The 24,765-nt window shown below is 47.8% G+C and overlaps 1 protein-coding gene and 1 long non-coding RNA gene across 2 annotated transcripts in view; one reads left to right on the forward strand and one right to left on the reverse strand.

The window, feature by feature from the left end:
* The window catches only part of dar1 (dendritic arbor reduction 1), a 31,201-nt gene extending 9,262 nt beyond the window's left edge, over window positions 1-21,939 (forward strand). The window contains exons 2-6 of the mRNA XM_033383112.1: window positions 12,613-13,171; window positions 13,679-14,496; window positions 14,589-15,216; window positions 17,629-17,688; window positions 21,234-21,939. Coding sequence (XP_033239003.1) covers window positions 12,613-13,171; window positions 13,679-14,496; window positions 14,589-15,216; window positions 17,629-17,688; window positions 21,234-21,421 — 2,253 coding nt within the window. The 3' untranslated portion in view covers window positions 21,422-21,939. The remainder of the gene's footprint in view (window positions 1-12,612; window positions 13,172-13,678; window positions 14,497-14,588; window positions 15,217-17,628; window positions 17,689-21,233) is intronic.
* The window catches only part of LOC117184625 (uncharacterized), an 88,692-nt gene continuing 68,117 nt past the window's right edge, over window positions 4,191-24,765 (reverse strand). The window contains exons 3-4 of the long non-coding RNA XR_004470032.1: window positions 22,281-22,394; window positions 4,191-4,679 (exon numbers count right to left, since the gene is read on the reverse strand). This is a non-coding gene — a long non-coding RNA (uncharacterized lncRNA). The remainder of the gene's footprint in view (window positions 4,680-22,280; window positions 22,395-24,765) is intronic.

The raw sequence follows: 24,765 nt of genomic DNA on the forward strand, positions 1-24,765 counted from the left end.
TTCAACAATTTGTCGTCCATTAACTGTTCACCCCTCCCCCCGCGCTGCTCCTCCGCCCGGCCATCTTTCAAATCCAAGAGCCCCCAACTCCAGCGGGGAGTATCTTTTCCCACCTTTCCCTCAAAAGCCATTGTTGGGGTCTGTGGTAGGGGAGGGGTGGCAGCGTTGTTATGATACCTATTAACGCTATTATTATGAAAATTTTCAGCATCATTGATTTTTGTTACCGATTTTCTAATTTAACCAAATTATTGTTTATTCCGTCGTCGTCTTTCCCATTGATTTATTTCGAATTTTTTTGTCTTTCGCCTCTTTTTTTTCCTGTTTCTGTTTGTCTATTTTCGGGAGTTTTGTTTCACCCGCCCCTGCCCCGCTCTATTCTGGACCCTCTGGGAGAGGGAGGGGGGGCTGGCGGGGGAATCGGGTTTTCTGTTAACTGGTTGCGTAAATATCTCTTGGCCTCAATGAAATGCCTCCGCACTCACACTGCACTCCTCCCATAGCTACGATATGGATATGGAGGCTCTTTTTCCTCAATGAAATGCCGAAAATTAGCATAATCTCTATCTCTGGTGGTGGCTGGTGGTGTCTGTGGCTGTGCCTTTCTCGCTCTGGGTTTACACTGGCCAACAGGGGTTCTCGTGGCCCGCCAAAGGTGTGATGTTTCTATGGAAAGTAAGAGTTGAAGTTGAAATATCTTCGATTCGATGCTGTGCAGTGTGGCAGCAGCGGCGGCGTGGCGGCACTCCAAGAGGGAAAATAAAAGCGAAACCTGTTCGCATTTTAAACGAAAATCTTGTTGGACATGATGTTGCCCCCTAAAGAGGTTTGCAGGTGGGGGCATAAGGGAGAGGGAGAGTCAGGTAGGGGCAGGGCAGGGCAGGACGGTGAGGAGAGGAGAGGGTTATTTGTTTGTTGGTGTCAAAGCTGTCACATATTTTATGAAGCTGCAGCGGCGACGGCGGCATACAGGCGGTTCAAGGGGTCACCGAGCATACAGCTCCGCAGCCGTGTGTGCCCCACACGCATTCATCTCGGTGTTCGCCCCACCGATGGTGCCCCTCCGTTGCCCCTCTGCTGCACATGCATTTTAATTTCCCAGTTGTTGGTAATTGCCTGGCCCGTCCCCTTGGGCCATCATGCCGCATTTGTCCCAAGCCGTGGCTATGATTTCTGGCCAGGCACAGGCGCAGGCCCAGGCCCAGGCACAGATTTCTGGCCGCGTCTGAGTCGTGATTGCAATTGGCAGCAGTTGCCTCCCATAGAGGGGAGGGGCAGTGGCAGGGGGCAGGGGCAGGCCAGACATATGTTAGCCTTATAATTTATGCCCCTGGATTTGTGCTGTGAGTTTTGTTTTTTTCTTTTCTGTTTATGTTTCTGTTTCTGATTTTATTAATTGTACAAACCGATGGTCAAAATATGTCTGCCCTCGAGGCGCATTTGTATGTACGTTTCAGTCTTACTTTTATTTGATTTTATAAGAGCTGCAAATACGTATAGGTATGTATCTCTGGTTCTACCAATAGTACGAGTACTGGTAGCTCCCTTCCTCTGTGCTCCCTCTGCCGACAGTTGATTTGCAATTATAGAAAGAGAGAGAATCGAGAACTGCCCAAGGTTGCTGCCTGATAATTTATATGTCACTGTTAAAAGTTAAATGCACTTAACACGAGAATTAAACAAACAGTTAAGCCAATACAACAAATACAATCGAGTAGCAAATTAAACTCATTTGGGTGGATCGTTAAAATAAATCACATTCTGCCATTCTACGGAGGGACACCGGCTCACAAAAAGAGAGAGGGAGAGAGGCAGAGGCAGAGGCAGAGAAAGGTGTTCCATAATAAGTGAAATTAGCAGAGGAATAGGGCGGGGCGGGGGGCAGAGAGGAGAGGCCACCTCTGGAGCTCGCCCATTTCCATGTGGAATTCCCATTCTCTGTCATATTTTTCCACCCATTTTCCAATCACTAAACTAAACGTTTAGTTTTATCTCTCCTCTAATTAAATGCTGGAAAATAAATGCTTAATTGGACAGTCAGTCGATGGACTTTTGAATGAGCAAAAAAAAAACTCGGCAAAAAAATGCTTCAAAAATGTTAAACAGTAGCACAAACGTCTGTCTGTCTGTTTGTCTGTCTGTCTGTTTGTCTGTCTATCTGGTGGTGATGTCTGGTGGCATTTTAAACTTGCCACACAATCTGCATACAGCAGCAGCAGCAGCAGCAGCAGGCATGCGGCATACGAAGGAGAGTCCATTTGGGCCCGATATTTGAATGCTAGTCAACGCGAAATAGATATGTGCCAAAAGATTTTGACAGGCCAACTATCAATTTATATCGTTAATGTGGCAGACTCTCGTTTCGTTTCGCTTCGTTTCGCTTCGATTCGGTTTTGCCTGCCACTTTTTCTGTGGCAACATTCGGCTCAAACTGAAGCTAATTGAATTGTCGATAAGGCAAACGTTTTGACAGCTCGACAGCTGCCCAAAAATGTTACAAAAAAAACAAAAACCAACACAAAAAAAAGAGTAAACTTCCAGCTGTGGAAAATGTCATTTCGAAGAAGTTACTGCCCTGGCCCACATTGCGTATACGTAACCGTTGACTCATTGTCTCTATGTCGCACCGTCTGTATGAGGCGGCATTCTAAGCACACGAATGTGCCGCAATTTGACCTAGTTTTGTCGACAATAAGAACAGCCACCACCACCACCACCGACACATGAGTCATGGGGCACACAGCTCTCGAGCTCCACAGCTCCCCAGCTATCCAGCCATCCAGCTATGGATGTCCCCACTGTGGCAGCAGCAGCTGCGACTGCAACGACGACTCCTTTGAAGCTTGTGCGAAATTTATGCGCACAATATGCGAAATTTATTGTAATGACAATCGCTTAGTGCATAATTCTCCAGACACTGTAGTGCCAGTGCCCCCATCCGCCCCTTTGCCCCTCCCCACCCCCCCGCCCCCCACACTTTTTGTGAGCAGGAAGCGGGCAATCATTTCGGCTTGTTTTGCCATTTGTTTGGGGTCTTATTTTGGATGCAGCTGCTCGGCTGCTGCTCCAATTGACGCCCACCTGCGCGACGAACGAGAGGAGGAGCCGGGGAGGAGCTGAGGAGGAGCTGCCTTTGACGTCAGAGTGGGTTTTTGTGCGAGAGAGGCAAACTAATCGGCTTGAGTGGGGCCATAAATCCCACAGGGATGCACATGACGAACAAGGGTATTCAGAAGTACAAGAGCCAGACCTTAACTGGTCTCCAGAGCGAGGTCAACGACTAACCCGAGATAGACGCAATGGTGTCCTGATTTCAAAGGAAATTCAACACCATTTCAGGGCAAATCCAGAGACAGTTTTCGATGGGAATGCACAGGTCGAAAGTGTATCCAGTCGGAATCTGATTTCAAAGGGAAAGTCTCTTTCATTTCTAGGGAAAACAATGTCCGGCACAGCCCTGGAATCCTTTTGAAACGCAGGTCACAGCCTCAGCTTGGAGTTGCAGCTGGATGGGGGACGGGGCGGCGGGGGGTGCTTTCATTTTCATTGAACAATGTGCATCATTAACGCAAAATGCTCCTCGGCTGCCTGCCTGCCTGCCTCTCTCGTTAACAAAAGCGCAAATATTTTAAGCTTACATTTCGGTTTTCGTTTTTCGTATTTTGTTTTTCTCGTTTGTTATTTTTACAGCAAATATTCAGCAAAAAAAAAAAAAAAGAATAAAAAAATACAAAATACGTCTTAATGAAGTGCGATTCAGATTCACTTCACTGGAGACCTTAGGGAGGGAGGAGGGAGGGGGGGTATGTCCAGGGTATGCACGGGAGGGGATACGTGTTTTTTTGTGGTCATGCCAAATGAGGAAGTTTCAAGCGTTTCGGCAAGTGTCTCTGTGGCTGCCCCTCCATCTCCTCCTCCCTCCTCCCTTCCGTGGAGCCACTCATCTGGGACTCACGTGCGACACAGTCGATGGTTGTGTGTGTTTTCTGATTTTTGTGGGCTGGTCTCCCTCTGCCCATTTTTGGCTTTGGCTTTTCGGCTTTTCTGCTGCTGCTGCTGCTGCTACTCTTTTTTTGGGGCTCTTGCATTGATTAACGCATTTCTTTGGCCTGCTGCTGCTGCTGCCGTTGCTGCTGTCTCGCATTGTCCCGCCACAACAATTGTGGCTGTTCCCCTGCTCCCCAGCTCCCCTGTCTGCCCGCCAGTGGGACTGCCGCTGCCGCTGTTTTGGCAAGTGATTTATGCCGCCGTTGGGGGACTGTAACGTGACACATTGAGGAGACACATTTGTAGCTAATAAGTTTAGTGGCATAATGAATGGCATTTGAAAAGGTCCATTGAATCGCGGCCCGGGAATCGCGCTGCGGCAGGGGAATACGATTGCAACACACACACATTTTCAAATGAATCATTGGCGCTCAAATGTGGGTTGCAAGAATTAAAAGTGGACTCATTTTTTTGGGTCGACAGCTCGGGGGGGAACATGGCACGATTCTCTACCGAATATCGGGAGTATATCTGGAGGATAGATTTCCTTTAGAGAATACTTTTCTCACCCTTCCATCTGCTTTCCATTTGGCCAAAGCTTGGACTTGGGCTTGCAGGAGATTTATGATCCTTGGTTCAGGAAACTCCTCCTCCTCCTCCTTCCCGTGCTCCATCTGGTTTTCTCCCTGGCACTAAAATACAAAACAAAAAGAAGGAGTCAGAAAAACACATTTTGTCAGAGAAAGACGAGGCCAGTTAATTTTTAAAGACTCGCACGCGTCTCCTCGAGCGGCAGCACACGCCAATGCCAATGGCAATGGCAATGCCAGTGCCAGAGATCGACAGGCAGGCACACACCTTCATAAAGGTGTTAAAATGTCGGGCTCTAAAGGGCACAGGCACAGGCGCAGGCACAGGCGCAGGCCCAGCCAAAGGACAGACATGCCACGACAGAGGAGTGGGGGGCACGGGACACGGGGCACGGCAAAGGTGGTTAATAACCCGAACGCTAATGAAAAAGACACTGAACAACAAAAAAAGGGAGATGGATATGGCTATCCGGCTGTATGGATGAGGTGCTCGGGGGCGGCGGCAGCAGATGAACGCCATTGAGGAGGGTTGAGGGTCTGCCACGGACTGGCATCATTATCTGGGCGGAGGAGCGTTGAGGGTTGAGGGTTAAGGGACTCTCCCTCGCCATGATATGATATGGTATGGGGGCGAGGGCGTTCGACTAAATTTATGATGATGATCTAAAATTTGATCAGAGTTGATGAATGCTCGGCCAGAGCTCTGAGCGCGAAAGGGAGAGTGGAATTTGCAGCTGCCCCTATTAAAGAGATGACCAGGCAACATTTGATTTTTTTTAATGGACTTTTAAGAAAACGAGCCCCAAAGAGAGGGAAAAGGGAAGGCAGATAAACGTTTCATGCTTTTCTTTTAACACCTTTTTTTCTTGTCGAGAGATGAGATGTTTTTTTTCTCTCTCTGTGGCTAATGTTTGCCCTTCCACTTAGCGCCTCTTTTACGATTAGAAATCATTGCGACTGTAGAGAGGGCGGGGGGGGGGGGCATGCAGCAAGAGGCAGGAGAGACCTCATTTAATTATGTAAACGACACGAGCACAGTAGATAAGAGAGAGAGAGAGAGAGCAGGAGGGGGAGAGAGGAAGAGAGAGGGAGAGACCCATTTATGTCAAATTGACACCTTCTCGAGGGTCTCGTAGAGTTTCCCAAATTCCTCACAGATCCATCTGTCTCTTGAGATAGATCTTTGCCCCCTCCTAATGCCCTTTAAATATTTATAAGCTTCGAATCTGTGCACCTAATTGATGGGCTCTGCTTTCTGGTGGATGGAAGGTGTTACAAGGAGGTGGGGGAGCGGTGGCAGCAGATACTTCTAGCTGGTGCCACAGCAGACGCGCATCCCCGCTGTGCCAACAAATTGGGGCAGCTGGCGACAAGCAAATAAACCAAATCAGACTCCAAGCGCGGCATGAGCCACCACAGAGTGCCTCCTTCGTGCCACAGCCACAGTTACAGCTACAGCCTCTGCCTCTGCCTCTGCAGACCTGCTCGCGTGTAAATGATTCTCGCTGCGGCATGTCCCATGTAAAGGTTGCAGCACGAGTGTGTGCAACAGGTAGCTGCATGGCCTGTCAATACCTACACGCCTGCCTGCCTGCCTGCTTGCAACTGCATGTGGCAGTGTGGCAATGGGGCAGTGGCTGGCGGAGGCAGGGCATTCCCCATTCGATTCGAAAAGAGGCACACTGAATAATGCAAAATGTGCAGCCGCCATGTAATCCTTCTCCTCCCAAAAGACACACAAAATTCAGTTCCAAGTTCCAAGAAATTGACTGCACAAAAGCCCCAAGCGGGGGGGTGGGGTGTGGGGGAAAGGCTGTGTGGAGTGACCAGACCATTTCCCAACCAGAAAAACGAAAAACCCAAAAGCTAAAACCAAAACGAAACGAAACGATGCAAAACGCATGTCGAGCATGGGCCTGCACTTGTCGTTGCCTCGAGTCCGACTCCGACTCCGAGTCCACTCCATCTGGGCAAAGAGTGGGCCCCAGAAGGCCCCCTCCCCGCTACCCAAACCCCTCGCTCAACTACTGTTCCAAATTTGATTTGCTATGCTGATATATTTTGGCGACAAAACGTGGCAGGCAAAAGGTGCAGAGGCAGTGAAAAATGCGGAAAACATATTTGGCATAGTTTTTCCTACTTTTCGCTCTCTCTGACTCTCTCTCTCTCTCTCTCTGCCTCTCTCTCTCTCCATTTCCATCTCCATTCGTCTGTGGACTCGTTGGCCAAGATTTATGTTCGTTTGGTCCAATAAAATAATTGCCAGTGATTTTTTATGCAAATTGTTTCTTGGGCTGCTGCCTGCCTGCTGGCTGCTGGCTGCCTGCCTGCCCCATGAGTCACATACAACATATGTGGTACAACAAAACTGAACAACGAGTAAAACTAAACGATTTTTACGATCTTCTGTTTTTGTTTTGTTTATGGCCGAGCGTTTAGTTTTTATGGCAAAAGGAGGTTTCTAATTTGCAAAAAAAAAAGAGTGCCTGCCCCTTGAAGAGGGTCAAATGTGGCATTTGGCATTGATTTCAATCGAATCGAATCGAATCGAATCGAATGACTCTGGCAACGAACTTGTTCTTGCCACAAAGTTGCCGTCTCCCTCTCTCTCGTTGAATGTGTCAAATATATCGTTTCCCGTCTTAATGGAAAACTTTCACTATTTCTATGCAAAACAAAAAACATTAAAAGTCGTTTCATTAAACAAAATTTCAGGAAATATTTTCGATTGAAGTTTGCCCTCGGGCCGGGGGACGGGGGGCGGGGGGGGGGGGAGGCCTTCGGGGGAACAATACTCGCGCACTCGCGCAATGAATTCATCGATTATTGAACGATTATTCGATTGTCTGTGCGGCAGCTCCTCTCTTTCTTTTCTTTTCTTGTCGTTTATTTTCTTTCTCTTTGGCCAAGCAATTACTTTTGGCCGTTCGACTCGACGCTTATCCGCTGGATACATCGGGCATCCATTGTTAGGGGGCACTATCCCATCCCGTCCCGTCCCGTCCCATGGCCCCCATGGAATTCCAAAGGCAAAGATCTATTCAGTGATATTTGGCACGTGCCGTTAATGAAGTTTGCCGTTCAATCGAATCGTTTTGTCCGCAGCAATTACCGCACAACAGCCCCAAAAGCCCCACACACTCTCCTCCAAATAAATACCGTATATATTTCGAGTCCCTCCGTCTGCTGTTGCGGCGTGGGCGCCAGGTTCTCGTAGATCCATTGGCTTTTTATAGACCCATTCCCTGTTGAACCATTTAGGCATTTAATTTATTATCTTCCCGCAGTTGAAATGCTTTTGTTATTGATATTATATTTGGACCCATTTCTTAGCGGTTTTATTGGTAGAAATATATGCACAGATCCAAAGATCCACAGATCAAGCGACATTTATGATCAGGTTTTATGCGACGCAGCAGCAGCGGCAGCGGCATCTGTCAGAGCCGCAAAATGAAGACAATTTTATGGCTCAATATTGGTGGAGATCCGAGATCCAAGCGATCACCAAAAGCGCCCCAACAGCAGCTCTGCTCCAAAGAAAATGTTCAAAATTAATAATAGTAAAAATATCAAATAAACAGTTGGCAATTTGACATCTTTTTTAATAGGGGCTTTTTGATTTTTGGCATATTGATGGCTGTTAATCGATAGAAAGACGTGGAAAACGATTGACAGAGAGAGAGAGAGAGGGAGAGAGACACTGCCAGAAATGTCAAATGTGTGCCCAAAGACTTGGTGGGGGGAGGGGGGTGGAGAAGAAGGGTGAAGGGGTCCCCATAGAGTGGGGCTCTTTAAAATGCAAAGCGCCTGTCGAGGCAGCACAATAAAAGTACCAACAACACAGCCGAATATAATGGAACATCAAATTTATTAATTTTTATGGCTATTATTATTAGTTGTACGTGTGTGTGTGTGTATCTGTGAGAGCAGAGCAAAGCAAGTGCCAAATTTGGGGCCTCTTTGAGAGCAGAGGTTCTTGACCATCCGAAGCACGTGTGACAGACAGACAGACCCACAGTTCTCTCTCTCCCTCTCTCTTTCTCCCCTTCTTTACACTCAAAGAAATAAACACATATTTCCCTTGTTCTTCCATCTTTTGGTCTTCTCTTTAGGGAAATCATAAATGTACTAGGAATACAAGGCATATATCTCTCAGTGTTCCCTCCTATATATATATGTTCATATATATATATATATATCGTGGGTATATTTGTATCTTTGCGTCTGTTTTTTGTGCGTTTTGTGTTGTTGATATTTTGCATATTTTGTTCGATTTGAAATGAAGTCACGTTGCACTCGTAAACGTTGATATTTATGTTTGTCATTATTTTTTATGCTCTCCCTCTGGTCTGTGGTCTCTGGTCTCAGCTTGTTGTTGTTTTCTTATAAATAAATATGGTTTCTGTTGTTGCCGTTTGCTGTTTGGGGGCCTTAATACACGTGTAGGTGCCACAACAATGTCTTTGTCCCTCCTCTGTCTCCGGCTCTGTCTCCGTCTGGTCTGTCTGCTCCGTCTGATCCGTCCCTCTGTTGCTCTGTCGCTCTGTGGCGTTAAACAATAGTTAACAACTTTATTTGTGTGCTTATATGCACTTAACGCTTTTGGCCATTAAAAGGCAACAGGCAACAGGCAACAGCCAGCAGAGGCTCACGTTTTGTAGCCGCCATTCACCTGAGAAATGCCAAAGCGGCATGCCACAAGCAGCAGCAGCATCGGCATCAACAGCACCTAATGAAGCTGCAGTTGCACTTGCAGATGCAACAGCAGCAGCAGGAGCTGTGTGTCAGTCCACATAAAAGTCAGAAATACCTATGAAAAATCACCAAAACGAATTGCTAAATAGCCGCAAAAATGCACTCGAAAATCCACGAGCCATGGCCAATCGGTGGGTGGAACAAAGGGGTGGGGAGGGCAGCGTAAAACCATGGGAAAATAGGAGAAAAATTATACAGGGAGAAGGAGGAAGAGCTTTCCTTGAATGAATCATAAGGGGAAATCCCTGGAATTGTGGCAGGTTTCACTGTACTCCATCATTGGAACTGGCTTTGAATGGAATACTCATACAATTCTCCTATGAAAAGCCCTGGAAAAAGGATTTGGAGATGAATGGGAATGCCTGGAATAAGCCAATGGCCAATGAGGGATGGAAAAAAAGGTATTAGGCACAATTGAAAGGAATACATTTGGGAATAGAAGCCTTTTGAAAGGTTTTCATGGCATTCTGCTCACTATTTCCCTTGAAAGAGATTCAAAAAGTGTCTAAATTCATACTCAATGGCTTTCTAGAGCTCTCACACCCCCCCAGTTCCCTCCCACCAGAAGCCTCATCGCTATCCAACGCATTCCCTGGCCTGCATATGGAATGGCCTGCAATCGCAGTTGCTGCAGTTTTATGGTTTATGGGAGCCATCTAAGCCGCATCGATCAACACTTGCAACACCGCAGCGCCGCAAATGGGTCAAATCAATAAACAATAACATAAAACATAAAACAAAACACAAATCACAAACCACTCGAAGAAAGAACCAAATCAGGGACAGCATTTGAAAGGCAGCTCCTACCAAAGTTCCCTACAAATTTATGCAAATTTTTATCTGGCATTATACGTAATGCCCATTTATCGGGACTGGGGGAGGGGGGGCGGGGGGTTTATTGACAACGGCATTTTAATGCTCAAAAAAGAATCATAAATAAATAAAAATACTTTGGTGTGCCACAGACACAAAGGAAACACGCAGAAAACAAAAAGAATAAAAAACATAAAGTATAAAAAAAAAAGAAATTGAAATTATAAGTACCTGAACATAATTTCTCCTCCACAGAAAGAGAGGGGGGGAGAAGGGCCGAGCAGAGAACTCTATAGAGAAATGTCCAAAAGAACGACGACGACAACAACAACAGGTTCATAATTGAAATTCATGTTTGTGGCTCTCGTTGGGGCCCTGTCAATGTGTCAACAAGAGATGGGGAGAGACGGGCAGAGACGAAGAGAGACCCAGTGAAAGAGAGGCCCAAAGACAGGTTACCGTTGCCTAGAGAGCTGCCTGCTGCCTGGTGCTGGCTGCCGGCTGCCTGCTGCCTCCAAAGTCCAAATCGAACTACGGGGCTAATGCCCAAAGGCCCCCATTTCATTAAAGATTCCGCAAGGCTCCACCAGCAGTGACGCGGCGACACGCCACGCATTCTTATGAGGTCATTTGCGTGGGGAGCCCACTAAATGCGCCCTGGACTCGCGCCGCGCGAGAGGGAGAGCGAGAACTTTTGCCAACGGCGATAGTTGGGGGCCAACAGGGAAAACCGATTCGTGGAAATCCACAGTCCACAAATCCATCGAGACAATCACATCACACTCGTCCACACTCCACACTCCACGCTCCGCTCTGAGCGACTCTCGCGACAGCGGGGAAAACAGACATTACTCATACGAACAGCAGTGAAACATATATATATATACTAGGTATACACGAAAATCTATTAAAATTATCACACGCCATATGTTTGACCTCCTGCTTTTGAGCAAACATTATTCACCAAAAAGAGTGGGGCCGCCGCCGCCGCCGCCACAGAAAGCCCCCAAAAACACAACCATAACCAGTCGGAAAAGGCCCAAGTGACTCGACCCGCCAGATACCCAAGACCCATGTGCCCCCTGTACGCAGGCAAAAGCTCATTGCTCTGTGTTGAATAGTGTTCGAGGAAGCCAGGTGTTCAAACAGCCAAACGACTGGCTGCAATAATCAACCGATTTGATTCAGATACTTATCAATGATTCTACATTTGTTTGAAGAAATTATCTATAGAAGTGGGAGAGAAATTGAAGTTTTGAGGGGTGATCCCTCCAATATACTCCTGGAGTCACGGGGTATCCAAAAAGGTATTCCCGCAGTCAATAAAATGGAAAAAATGCTGCGGCACACCGCACCGCACGGCAAAAATATTGCAGCTAAAATAATTTGCCATGCTCGTAAATTTTCAGCTCATAAAACAAAACAAAAAAGAAAAAAAAAAAAACACCAGAGAAAACGAGGCAACATTGCTATTCGGTTCGGGGTTGCTGCTGATGTGTGGCACGGGGGGCATCATGAGTCAGTGTCGAGCATTTCTCGAATTGAGTCAGATTTGTGTGTGTGTGTGTGTGTGTGTGTGGTTTTTTTTTTTGGCTATTTTTTGGCTGGCCTTTCGATCGGATCGACACTTTTGATGATATACTGTCCCTTGAGTCTGCTGCCACACACATCATTTGCATGTGAAAAGCGTTCATTGCGGTTCTGTGGGGAGTATAAAAACACGCAAAAACTTGGCTAATTTGCCAAATGATTATTATGTTTGCCTAAACAACGTTAAGTGTTGCCATAAATTAGCGGCCGAGACAACGTGGCCTCTTCTCCGGCCCCCCCAAAACAAAGGAAAGGCGGAGACAAAGGTTTCTATCTATAAATAGATCTATAAATACCTACTTTTTCTGCTTTTGGATAAATCATCTCACAGATTGGCAGCGTTCGGGCCTGGACAAATGCCAGGGCTCGCAAAAGCCACTAAGCAAAACCAATTTGTTTGCCTCCAAACCGAAAGACTTAGGCAACGAACTTGCAACGAAACGCAGCAGACACAGCACGACTGCGACAGCGACTGCGACTGCTGTGCTGTGTCTCTGCTGGCCATAAAAATAAAACTTCAAATCCAAATCAAAATCAAAATCAGAATAAAAATAAAACTCCAACAAATAAAAATAAAGAAAGAAAAGCGAGAGAAAAGAAATGCTCAAAGACGGAACATAAAGATAAAGTAGAAGCCGCAGCAGCAGCAAGGGGGAGGGCACGAGCAGGAGTAGGAGCAGGAGGGAGGGGAGCCCCTGGAGCCGAGAGTGTGGCAAGGCAGGGCGATAAAAGTTTAATCAAAATTTATGGCCAGGGAGGAGGCGGAGAGCCGTTCCTCTGATTACCAGATGGGCCATATACCACACGATTTACTAACACTTTACGCTCTTCCCTTCTCTCCCTCTCTCTCTCTCTTTCTCTCTCTTTTTTGTGGCAGTCCCCGGAACTGGACTATCGGCACGAGCTGATGGGACGTCTCCACAAGATAGAGCCCGCCGACGTCGATCTGGAGGTTCTGGCCGCCACCAACAACAGCCACAACAGCAACGGCAGCCAGACCCCCAGCCTTGCAACGTCCCACCAGCAGCAGCAGCAGCAGCAGCAGACCCAGCAGCAGCAGCATCAGTTCCACCATCATCACCTGCATCACCATCATTCGCACCAGCACCAGCACCACCATCAGCACCAGCACCACCACGCGCACCACTTGCACCAGCAGCAGCAGTCGCACAGCCTGCAGAGCGGCGAGAGCGGCGGTGCTGGGGCCACAGACGCGTGGCAGCTGTCATCGGTGGGCTATGGCACAGCGGATCCCCAGCAGCAGCAGCAGCAGCAGCAGCAGCATGCCGCTGGCTCCCCCAACTCCAATTCGAACTCCGCCTATGCCTGCACGCCCCTCTACGATGGTGCGACCTACGAGGTGGCCCTGGGCTATGGCGGGGGACGGGCAACGGGCGGCAGCAGCAGCACTGGCGGGGAGAAGGAGTATTTGTATGGTAAGTTCCCCCCTAGAGAATAGAGAACGGAAAGGGAAGGGGGTAGAAGGTAGAGGGTAGAGGGGAGGCACCCCGAAAATTACACGCATGGAGAAATCTCGCAAGTCAATATCGAAAATGTGAAATCGGAGACCAAAAGCCAAGACCCACAAAAATTCAGACAAGTTCCAGCCTCAGCGAAGTGCGAATGAGCTGCCATCTCTTGTAGATCTTTGGTGTATCCGAAAGATACGTCTATAGCGCATCCATGGGCCTCTTAAGACTCGGCTTGAGGCTTGAGGCCTCCCCTTCTTCGGGCAGCACAGCAAGCTCTATAAATAGTCAAACAAATCAGCAGCTGGTTAGAAAATTTCATGCATATGCGAGATTTCTCATAGATCCCCCCCCAGCAACCGCCACCCGCCACCCGCCACCCGATCCACGCCCGAATGATTTGCATAATGTGTTAGCATCGATCGATTATAAAGCGATTTCCTCTGTGCTTCTCCTCCTCTTCTTTTGAAACAGAAACCAAAAACAAAGAGACGGCTACGCTCTTTGCGGATCCATTGGACGATCCGTATCAGAGGCCAGTGCTCTGGGACGATATTACTACCTCAATCCAAAATATCGATCCAGAGAATGCGCTCATGCTGAGTGCCACAACGAATGGTGGCGGCAACAGTGGCAACAACAGTAGCAGCAACAACACAACAACAAGCAGCGCCAGCAATGGGGACAATGCAGCATCGGTGCAACAGCAGCAGCAGCCACAGGTCAAAATGGAGGCACTGGATGAGAGCCTGCTTGAGACTTTCTCAACGCCACTGCTCAGTCCCCTGGAGATCAAGACAGAGAAGCAGCAGCGACAACAGCAGCAGCAGCAGCAACAACAGCAGCAGCAGCAATACCAGCAGCAACATCAGCAACACTATCAGCAACATTATCAACAACAGCAGCAGCAGCAACAGCAACAGCAGCAGCAGCAGCAGCACTTGTACCAGCATCATCCCAGCCTGTCGTCGGTGCTGCCACCCGCTGTCGAGACGGTGGTGGAGTTGCAGTTGCAACAACAGCTAGTGCAGCAGCAACAGCAGCAGCAGCAGCAGCAGCACAGTGGCAGCAACAGCCCCAAGCAGCTGCTGCAGGCGACGGCGACCCCCGGCGACAACAGCAGCACCTCCTCCTATCAGCAGCAATACGCATCTCAATTGAATGCCGCATCGGGCGGCGGCTATCTCAACGGTAGCAACAGCAGCAGCAGCATCGGTGGCAACACGAGTGCAACGGCCATCGGCAGCAGCAGCAGCACCAGCAGCTACGGCTACAGCTGGCACAGCAGTCAGGTAAGAGTCTTGTCCAACGTTGCCCCCTAACCAGCCTTCAATCTCTCCCGTCTCTTCTCTTCCCTTCCCTTTCCTTCTCGGTTTCGTTGCAGACATTTCACACCAAATACCAAATACACCCGCCATCCGCAGCAGCAGCCAGTGCTGCGTCCGCCACTGCCACGCCCACAGCTCAACATGGCGTTGCTCAATTGCAACAACTGTGCCCCCCGGCGGCACCCAGCACTCCCTCTGCCACATCCTCCTCAGCCTCCTCGTCATCGGCCTCGTCGTCGACGCGCCACATGTTCGTGCCACCCCTGACGCCGCCCAGCTCCGATCCGGGCAGCCCCTCAGCGGCCGCCGCTGCCGCCCAGAGACGCACCACCCCGCCACCGCCCTACCAGCAAGGTCACGGGCTCCTGGGACTCCCACAGCCGCCGCAGCTGCAGCTGCTGGGAGTAGGCGGTGGCTCCTCGATAACGCTCACCACCCTCACAGCCTCCGCCTCAGCGTCCGCGCAACTGCAGCTGCCCCAGCAGCAGCCCTCCCCCGTGGCACCGGCGGTCCCACCGCCGCGATCGGGCGGCTCCTCCGGGGGCAGGAGGGGCCGGCATGCGCACCATCAGCCCGGCACGGCGGCGCACATTGCCAGCCTCATGAGCGTCCGGACAGTGCGCTACAATCGCCGGAACAATCCGGAGCTGGAGAAGCGTCGCATCCATCACTGTGATTTCGTGGGTGAGTACCAGTACCAGTGCCAGTGCCAGAAGATGCCACTGCGCTTCCTCCTCGACTCGACTCGACTCGCCGCGACTGCTGATCTGTAGATCTTTAGGCATTCGCTGCATGTCGCTCCTCTCGTTTATCATTTCGCGCGCTTTGCGACACTTTTCGTAACAGAGAAGACTCCCCTGCCCCCAGTCCCTGGCCCATTCCCCTGCCCCATCCAGAGGAATCTCTAGCTCTAGAGCCCGCTCCACGTGCGTTCCCCATTGCGCATGCGTGACGCGTATTTCCAATCGGCATTTATTTATTCTCTCCATTTATCTATACATTTATTTATTATCTTTCTGCCATCGTCCGCATCTTTCTGTCGCTCACTGTGTGACAGTGACCCCCCCCCCTCCCTGCCCCCTGCCCCCTGCCACAGAGCTCGTTGCTGCTGCCGTTGTTGTGGCTGTTGTGGCGCTTTTTCTATTGCCTTCTTTGTAATTCTAATTAGCCAATTGCCATATTTATGTAAGACGACGTTTCCTACTCCTCCACCTCCACCTCCGCATCCACAGTGAGCTGTGGCTTTCGTTACACATTGCAACCGATCGTTGCACAGAGCGTTTTCAATGTCATAGATACACAGATCCGTAAATAGGTTGACTCACGGCTGAATGGGATCATGGAGGAGAGGTCCACAAATCAATGAGCAAAAGAACGATCTCTCGATTGATCTGTCTTCTTATGTTTCCTGCAAAGAGTATTTCCTGGTTAAAGAACTATCGGGAAAACAGTAAGGCCTTCAAGGATCACCCAACAAGAGGATCGCTCACCCACTAGAAGGCTTCTTCTTTTGAAGAAACCGTTCGAGGATCGCCTTCGATCACTAGCCGTCGATTCTAGCAGAACAATTGAACAATCCCCTCAAAGTTTGGGATCCTCCAACGATCTACGAAGAATCTCCGAAGAATCACCATGATATGGAGCTCCTTACAGCCGAGTACAGAAGAGGGGCCACTGCGGAGAGAGTATTTCTTTGGAAAAGTAGGGAAAATTATTCAGAAAACTTGTCTTCTAAGAGAATCATCTGAAGATCCTCCCAATAAGCCACCAAAGAAATATCTATGCTCTGTTAGAGCTGTAGACCTCTAGCTAGAAGTTCAGAGAAGGGTAACCTTCTGCAGTCTACAGAAACCCCTCTCTGTTTCCTTCCGCCTTCGATCTTGGATCTTCCAAGTCCAAAACGGAAGATCTTCTCCAAAATACCAAAACAACAATCCATCAAAAGCTCTTTAAAGAGAACTCAACTAAAGATGGGAGATATCACATCATCTCCCCCGCCATTTAATTCCACGCTCTACGCTGTACCCTCCACCGACGAGTAGCCGACGCGTATCTCCATCCATTAGCCATCGATGGATGGCCAAAAAAGCACTTAAGAGCCCAAAGCTAGAGGCAATGATTGTCTGGCCACAGATTTAGCCACAAAATAGCGACTCCGAAGCGGAGTCCCAGACGGAGTTTTGTGTCTGTCTGGGATCGATGGATCGATGGGGCTGGGGTCTTGGGGCTTGGGGCTGGGGGCTTGGGGCCTGTACGTGCGTTGCCACTAATAAATAATTGACAATTGTCTGACACGTTTGCCATGGCCATTTTTAGACAACTAACAGCAACTACAGGCAGTACACGGAGTACACAGAGTACAGGGAGTACGGGGAGTGCGGGCAGTACAGAATGCGCGTAAGACCACAAATATTAGACTTGGAATGGGACTCGCGATTGAATGACTGAATGACTGACTGACTGACTGACTGAATGGCAAACAAAAATGCTGTCCAAATGAAGTTATTATGCCATAAACGCACGCATCAGTCGATGGGTGAACGGTTGGCTCTGCTGCATGCAACTGCCGACTGTGGCAACAAGTGAGTTATGTCTGGAGGAGATCGAAGGTGCAGTCGCAGTGCAGTGCAGTGCAGTCCTCCGTATCGATTCGGTTCGGTTCGGTTCGTATCTATGCGACCAATCACGCGTTCAACTGTCGACGATTGTCGATGCTGGTTGCATGTTGCCTGCTGCTGCCTGCTGCTGTCTCTCGGTGCAACATTCTTGACTGCCGCTGATTCGGTTTCGGGGGCATTGTTTTGCGCGGCACGTACATGCTGCAGCTTTCAATTAGAGCGTACGTGTGCGAGGAGGGGGCATGGCATCCTTGTAAGTGCCTCATAAATGTCACTTGCTCCCAGCGATCCGAGTGGCGTCTCCTCGCCGGCGGTGACTTTCTCTTAAATGAACTTCCTAATTAAAGGAACAAAATCCAATCCACTGAGCCAACGCCCAGTGACCCACTTCTCTATCGAGATGGGGCCACATATATATTTTGGTCTTTCGCCATTTTCTAATCCATTTTCTAATCCATTTTCCTTTCGTATCTTTCAGGTTGCTCCAAGGTTTACACAAAAAGCTCGCATTTGAAGGCCCATCAGAGGATACACACGGGTAAGTCCGCCTTCCACCCACTCGGGTCACAGATTTCTGCAGATCTGCAGGTCTGTGGGGCATGTGGGGCATGTGGGTTGCAGCTGCAGTGGCACTGGCAGTGGCAGAGTGGGCAGCCTTTTGATTAATTCGCAATCTCATATTTGTTGTTTCTGCCAGGCAAATAATTTGGCCCAAAGATCGCCTTCGAGCGGATTTGTCTGCTGTTCAGTTTCTTTTTTTTTCTTCGTTTTTTTTTTTCAATTTTCAACCGCAGAGCAAAAATCGTGATTTCTATGGTTTGGTTTTTTTTTTCTTTCGTGTGGCTCTGGCTTTGTTTTTCTTGTGGTCAGTGGTTGTTGCAACATCCAGCGGCAGCAGCAGCGGCAATCGCCAACGCCATCAGCTGGGCGCACGTTTGGCCTGCATTTCGGCGGCTCCTTCTTTTTGCTCAGATTACACTTGACGTTCCATTCGGATCGGCTGCAACTGCCTGATGCTCTCTCCCCAGGCCCGATGCCTGGATGCCTGATGATGTTGATCACCACCTGCCTCTGCCACTGCCTCTGCCACTGCCACTGCCTCTGCCTTTGCCTTCGTTTTATGGGCCACACGTTTTATGCCCCACACAACAGACAAAAAAAAACAACAAGGCAGCGGATCCTCCAGTGGCTCTTCCCCATTCCTTTTTTTTTTTTGGCGTGGCAGGGGGTGGGGTGGGGTGGGGAGTTTTATTAATCGCACATGACCACCTGATTTATGCCACAACTTAAAACGTCTGCCCCTTAAAAACATTTTTATTATTACGAGTATTCGTATTCGTATTCACATTCGTATTCGCATTCGTATGATATTCTGCGCTGATTTTCACTTAAGCGATAAACGTTAACGCCCCATCAAAAGGGGGAAACGGAATAGCCCCAAGTATTTACTGCTGCCGCCGCTGGAGAAAAGGTCAAAGAGAAGCCAAAACCTTGACTCTCGAATGTGGAGTCAATGCTGAATGCAGGCGGACTTTGGGGCCTCTTTCTCTCCTTCTAATTTGGGGCAAACACTTTTTATACCCAGCCTTTGGCCAACACGATCCTTCGAGCCCCACTGGCCCCCTGTCTCTCTGTCTCTCTCTCTCCCTCTCACTCAGTTTCTCAAGTGTTTTTGGCTACCGTCTGATGGCTGTCCGTTTGTTTGGCTTTTGAGTTAGTTAACGTCCGTGCCACACCACAGCACTCGAAGAAAACCCCACCCGTACTCCACACACACACACACACGGACATACGGACACACGGACAGACGGACAGACAGACAGGCATTCCTCATGCAATTTGCGGCACAACTTGAGGCGCCACAGACGCCAGTCGAGTGTTGTTGTCTTTGCTGATTAGCAACGCAACGCTGCAGCAGGAGGAGACCTGCAGTTGGATGCCCGATGGAAATTTTGCCTCAATATTTGCCCGAGTCATCGAGAGATCTGCCTGTCTGTCGCTTGAGATGTTTGTTAGCCACGTTTGTGGCTTTTGTTTGTTGTTTCTAATGCGTTTCTAATGGAAAGGAAAGACATACGAAAGGGAAAATCGAGTCCACAGATCAGATCAGATACCAATACCCAATCCAAAGCCTCTTGGCCATCCACGGCCTCATCCTCCACTTGGCTCGTAAATTTCTTCGTTTTATTTGGGCTTTTTGTTTTTATCTGCCTGCGTCGATTAGAAAATCATTTGGTAACTAATCTTTATGCAACAAGCGAACGCATAAATTTCTCGTATCTACCAGTCAGCCAGGTCTCCCGATTCCCGATCCCCAGTCTCCATTCCCGGTCCGTCCCTAGGCCTCTCGCGGCTCCTCCGACTGTGGCTTATTTTGTACTGATTTGTTTGCTAATATGTTCGCGCTGCCATAAATTAGTTTGAATTTTTATGCCCAGCGACCGGCGACCGGCGACTGAAGGAGGTCTAGGCTGTGGACCCATGGACCCACCGGACTCGAATCGACGATTAGCCAGAGGCTATAGTCGCGAGCTCCAGCCTCAGTCGCTGTCCCCAGTCCCTGCTTCAGCCACAGCCTCCCCATTCAGCGCCTTTTTTGGTTTAGCTTGAAATTTATTTGTATTGCCGGGCGGCCTTATCGGTGGCGGCCCCACAAGTAAAATTATGAAGTAATTCTCTCTGCTCTCCGCTCCACTCCGCTCTGCTCTGCTCTGCTCTGCTCCACTCCGATCCGCTTATCGCATTGCGTTCATCGCACATTACAAAACAACATTTACATAACTTTTGTCTGTTTGTTTGTTGGCCTTTTTTTCTCCTGATCATTGCCAAATTATATTCCCACGGACAGCTGTTGCTGTTGTTGCCGTGTGTTTCGGGGAGGTCTTTCCTCTCCATAGAGATTCGATTCGATTCTATGAGTCACATTTTCGAAACCCCCTACGAAGCCCACGTGTCTCCAGTTAGGTCTGCGAATCGATGAACACTCAAGTTCATTAAAATGAGATCTGAATAAACCAATAAGTCACGCCGCCATCCCCCTCCCCCCCCCCCCACCCAAAAATCGAAAAGTGTCAGACGAGTGGCCACTCGACACTCGAGATCGAAGCTCATGCAACACTCGAAAACTAAACAAAATTTGTGCGTTTGTCCGCCACCAATGAAAAGGTTTACGAGTATTTCTTATGCTCTCAGAGATTCCGAGATGGTCTCCAGAAAGCTGTCAAAATTAGTGTGGAATTTTCGGGGCGAAAGTTTATGGAAAGAAACAGCCTTAGAAAAAAGTCTTTCTGGGGGCTTTTTGATTGCTATATTTTCACATATACATTATAAGATTATAAGCCTTAGGCAGACTCTATAATCTCTGCAGAAAAGACACCAAAAATATGTCAGAGATCAACAAGCAATAGTTTTGGGGAATTGTTGGGAATTTTAACCCCTAGAACCAGCGTCTAAAAATAGCACCAAATGCTATAAAAACAAAAATGACAAAAACAATAAAAAATATGAGAAAATCTTAGCTTTGAGTCGTTGTATCTTTAAGAACGTCCGCCCTATCGACACCAAATGCTATAAAAAATTACAAAAATTAATGCTTTTTTTTGTATATTTTATTTAATATTGAAAATCACTTTTGCCTCAGCTTTGATCAAAATATTAAAAAAAAAAAAAAAATAAAAAAATTTAAGTTGAAACATTAAAATTGTTAGAAAATCTTAACTTTGGATCTATGTATCTTCAAGTACATCCGCTCTATCAACACGAATCAAAAATCCTGTAAATAGTCGTACAATTTTTGTTTCAATCCATCAATATTTTGCTGGATATCCGCTCTGCAAATGCCGAGTAAAAATTATAAAACTGCGCAAGTCACAAAAACGCGGTTTTGGGCATTAATGGAAAAAATCCCAGTAGTTCCAGTCCCAACCCAATTTTTGTCTCGTGGAAAGTGCACTCAAAAGGCCTCTGGAGGGTGTCCAAAAGTGGTTTAGTCGTTAGAAGTTTCCGTTTTCTACAGCTCACAAATGCCCTACCGATACTCGATACTCATCCGCAAACATCTTTGTTTTTGTCTTGGTTTTGCAGGTGAAAAGCCCTACACCTGCCAGTGGCCCGAGTGCGAGTGGCGGTTCGCCCGTTCCGATGAGCTGACGCGGCACTACCGCAAGCACACGGGCGCCAAGCCCTTCAAGTGCATCGTCTGCGAGCGGAGTTTTGCGCGTAGCGATCATTTGGCGTTGCACATGAAGCGGCATCAGCCGAAGAACAAATGAGAGCGAAAGAAGGTCCCCCCGGCAGGCGGCGGTGGACCAGCAGCAGAGCAACAACAGCAGCAGCAACAACAACAGCAGCAACAACAGCAACAACAACAGCAACAACAACAACAACAACAACAAAATCAACTATACCACAATCCAAAGGACTTTAGTTTAGATATGACATGAATTCGGTTTAGTTGAAAGGTTAACTACTACATGGTACTACACTCTAGGCATCTAGGCATCCAGGCATCTAGGAATCGCTGGCAAGAACTCAAACTAACTCAAAAATCTATAACTAGCTTAAGTACTAGTGAAATTACTGTTACCATCCTGCTTCAACATTCAACAAACAACAAACTAAAACAAAAACCTACTCTTAAGCATCGCTAATCCCCCTACCACCCCCACCACCCCCACCACCACCCCTACCCCCACTACCCGCACTTGTATAAAGGTTTTCTCTCGCATAAGAACTAAATAGATTCCGTCATCGTAGGATTAGATCATAGACAAACAACAACAACAAAAAAACACACACATAGTTGATAGTCCGCTAAATGCTACATTTATTGTATGTACTATATCTAACGTATAATTATCCAACTGTATCTGTATCTGTAACTGTAACTGTATTCCGTGTACGACTAGTGTTTTTTTTTTTTTTAGCCATAGATCTATATGTATTTCCACGCATGTATCCATGTATATGTGTAGATTATAAGTATGTGTGTGCGTCGCTGTATACTGTTTCAAACCACCAAAAAGTGCTGGCACAAAACAATCCAATAAACATTTTTGAAAACCAAAAAACCCAAAATCTTTTCTCTCAGTCACAAAAATGTTCTTTAAGCTTTTGGGTAGCATTACTTACCAGAGATTTCAGCTCCATTGGGTCTCAAGATAAAGGCAAATGATCCGAAATCCAAGGCCTCGATTCGGTTCTCGACTTCATGAAGAACTGATGCCACTCCATGAATTTATAAACCTAAAAACGATATATGAACGTTAAAATCGAACCTATTAAAGCGCAAAAATTACAGAAAACCTTTGGAAATATTTGGAGTTCTTGAAAATTGACTACAAATATTTGAATTCACGTTGAATGTTCTTGTGGAGCTGCTACCAGGCTCCCAGAGGTGTGTTCATCTTCGATTTCATGAATAGAAAAACTTCCTGAAGTCTCTCGTTTCTTTTCTAGTCTCCAAGGAGTTGCCTCCACAGTTTTCTCTTCACAAAATCCCCCCTCCCTGGGTAAGCCACCGAGTAGACAATTATTTCATTTAGATCACGGGAATCCAAAGCCGATAAGGGTGACCGCATCGCACCGCAGACCCGACACCAGGTGGAATGTCTCTCTCTCTCTCTCTCTCTCTCTCTGTCTTGTGGAACTTGAAACTGAATTGCGTTTCGTTGTCATTGCCCCGCGATCATTATCAAGATATTTTGTACACGAATCAAACATGTCAAGCAAATGCGGTGCCCCTGCCCCTGCACCGCGCTGCTGCTTGAAAATTGTTAACAAAAAAAAAATAAAAAAAACAATAATAATTTCGATTGTTCGCATTGCATTTCGAATTTCGAGCGCGTCATTGTGTTTTGATTGGTGGCGATAAAAATGCGTCTGGGCTCGAAAAAAGGTTAATCATTTTGTGTTTTACGAGAACGTGGGGCACCATCAAATTATTGGGGGGTTTTGGGGGGGCAACCCCACGGGGGAAAATCGTTAAATTTGTCACAAATTTATGACAGCTAATTTGTGGACCGATGCTACGTCCTTCCTTCGTCTCAGCTGCTCTGTTCAACACTAAAAGGAGGCAGTGTTGGACAACTCTGGCTTCGATTAGTGGTATCTTCTTGAATCTTTGGCCGAGTTCAAGGCTTTGCGGCCAGCTTTCTTTCTTACCCATCAACGGGTTACCCATTCCACTCTGGAAGCAGACCCCTCTGTGTATACCCACGCATGTGGGCGTTGAGACATTGGCATGCCCCCATTCATCCACATATCCACATATCCACATATCCCCACATCCATCCATTCAATCTTTGTGCCATTCCATCGCTCACTTTGGGGGCCCCGCGTTCATTGTACCGTACAATTCCTCTCGTACGAGTATCTTCAATTGTGGTGCGTCCGTCGGTGAGTGGTGCGGTGAGCGGTGCGGTGCGGTGCGGTGCGGGGCGGTGCGGTACGGTGCGCTGATTAATCATATTACGACTGACAGCTCAACTTTGCGGCCACAACGGGGCAACCCGCTTATTAAATTGGCTTAAGATTGCTAGATAAACTTAATATAAACGCACGCACACACTCACACTCACACACACACACACAAAGAGCTCGTACTCGTAGTCGTACGTGTCGGTATGTCTGAGGACCCCACAAATTGATATTATGCATACGAGTACGAGATACGAGGCACGAGTACATGCCACAAAGGTTTTTGTCTACAGCACCCACTTGAATGACGAACAATCGAGGAGGAGGAGGACCCGGGGGAGGGGGGGCAGGCAGACTTCATATAAAATTGATTCGATTTCAGTCGCAGATCGCGGATCGCAGATCGGTGATAAACCTCATATGATTTCAATTAATTTGTGCGCTTTTGTTGCCACAGGGGAGTAGGGGGGTGGCGGTGGTGGTGGTGGGGGGGCAAGAGTGCACTCATTATGCCAGGCGACGGCTAATGTGTGCCCCGTAATGATATGCACCACAGAGAATATGTTTTAATTTGAACGCTAATTAAGTGAACGAACGACTGGCATTCGAAATCTCAAATCTGTGATTAATTACGAAGGAATGGCAGAATAGCAAACTAGCAAATGAATTGAATGCGAATGCGAATGAATGAGATGTTTTCGGATATTCAATAATTAACAGAACGGCTACACCCAGTACTGGCACTTTATCCGCCATTTCGATTGTTGGAGGCTCCATAAAAGGCATTCCTTACATTCATTAAGAAAGTCTTATATGGAGTCCATACAAAGAACTGATTTCCGATAGTTTTACATATTTTTCGATTATTTTTAATCGAAGCATTGAGGATTTCCATCGATTATTGGTGGCTATCTTCCACAGTTTCCCAGTGATCTCCGACTGTACGAAACTCCTTCGATCGATGGCCAAGTGCTCCCCCCCTGATAATTGAGAGCTGCCCAAAGTTCATCCCTAACCGAAAGCACGTGGTGACTGTACACAAACCCATTAAAATGCCATAAAATATCCCGTTTGCAGTGCTGGCAACGACTGTGATTTCCTTCTTCCTCTACCACTAACATCAATTTGGCTGCACCCTGCCGCCCGCGCCTCCGCCTCCGCCTCCTGCGCCACCCCAACGGCAACATCTTGCACGCTT

This window comes from Drosophila pseudoobscura, chromosome X (genome assembly GCF_009870125.1).
Source record: "Drosophila pseudoobscura strain MV-25-SWS-2005 chromosome X, UCI_Dpse_MV25, whole genome shotgun sequence".
In the NCBI taxonomy this organism is placed as follows: Eukaryota; Metazoa; Arthropoda; class Insecta; order Diptera; family Drosophilidae; genus Drosophila; species Drosophila pseudoobscura.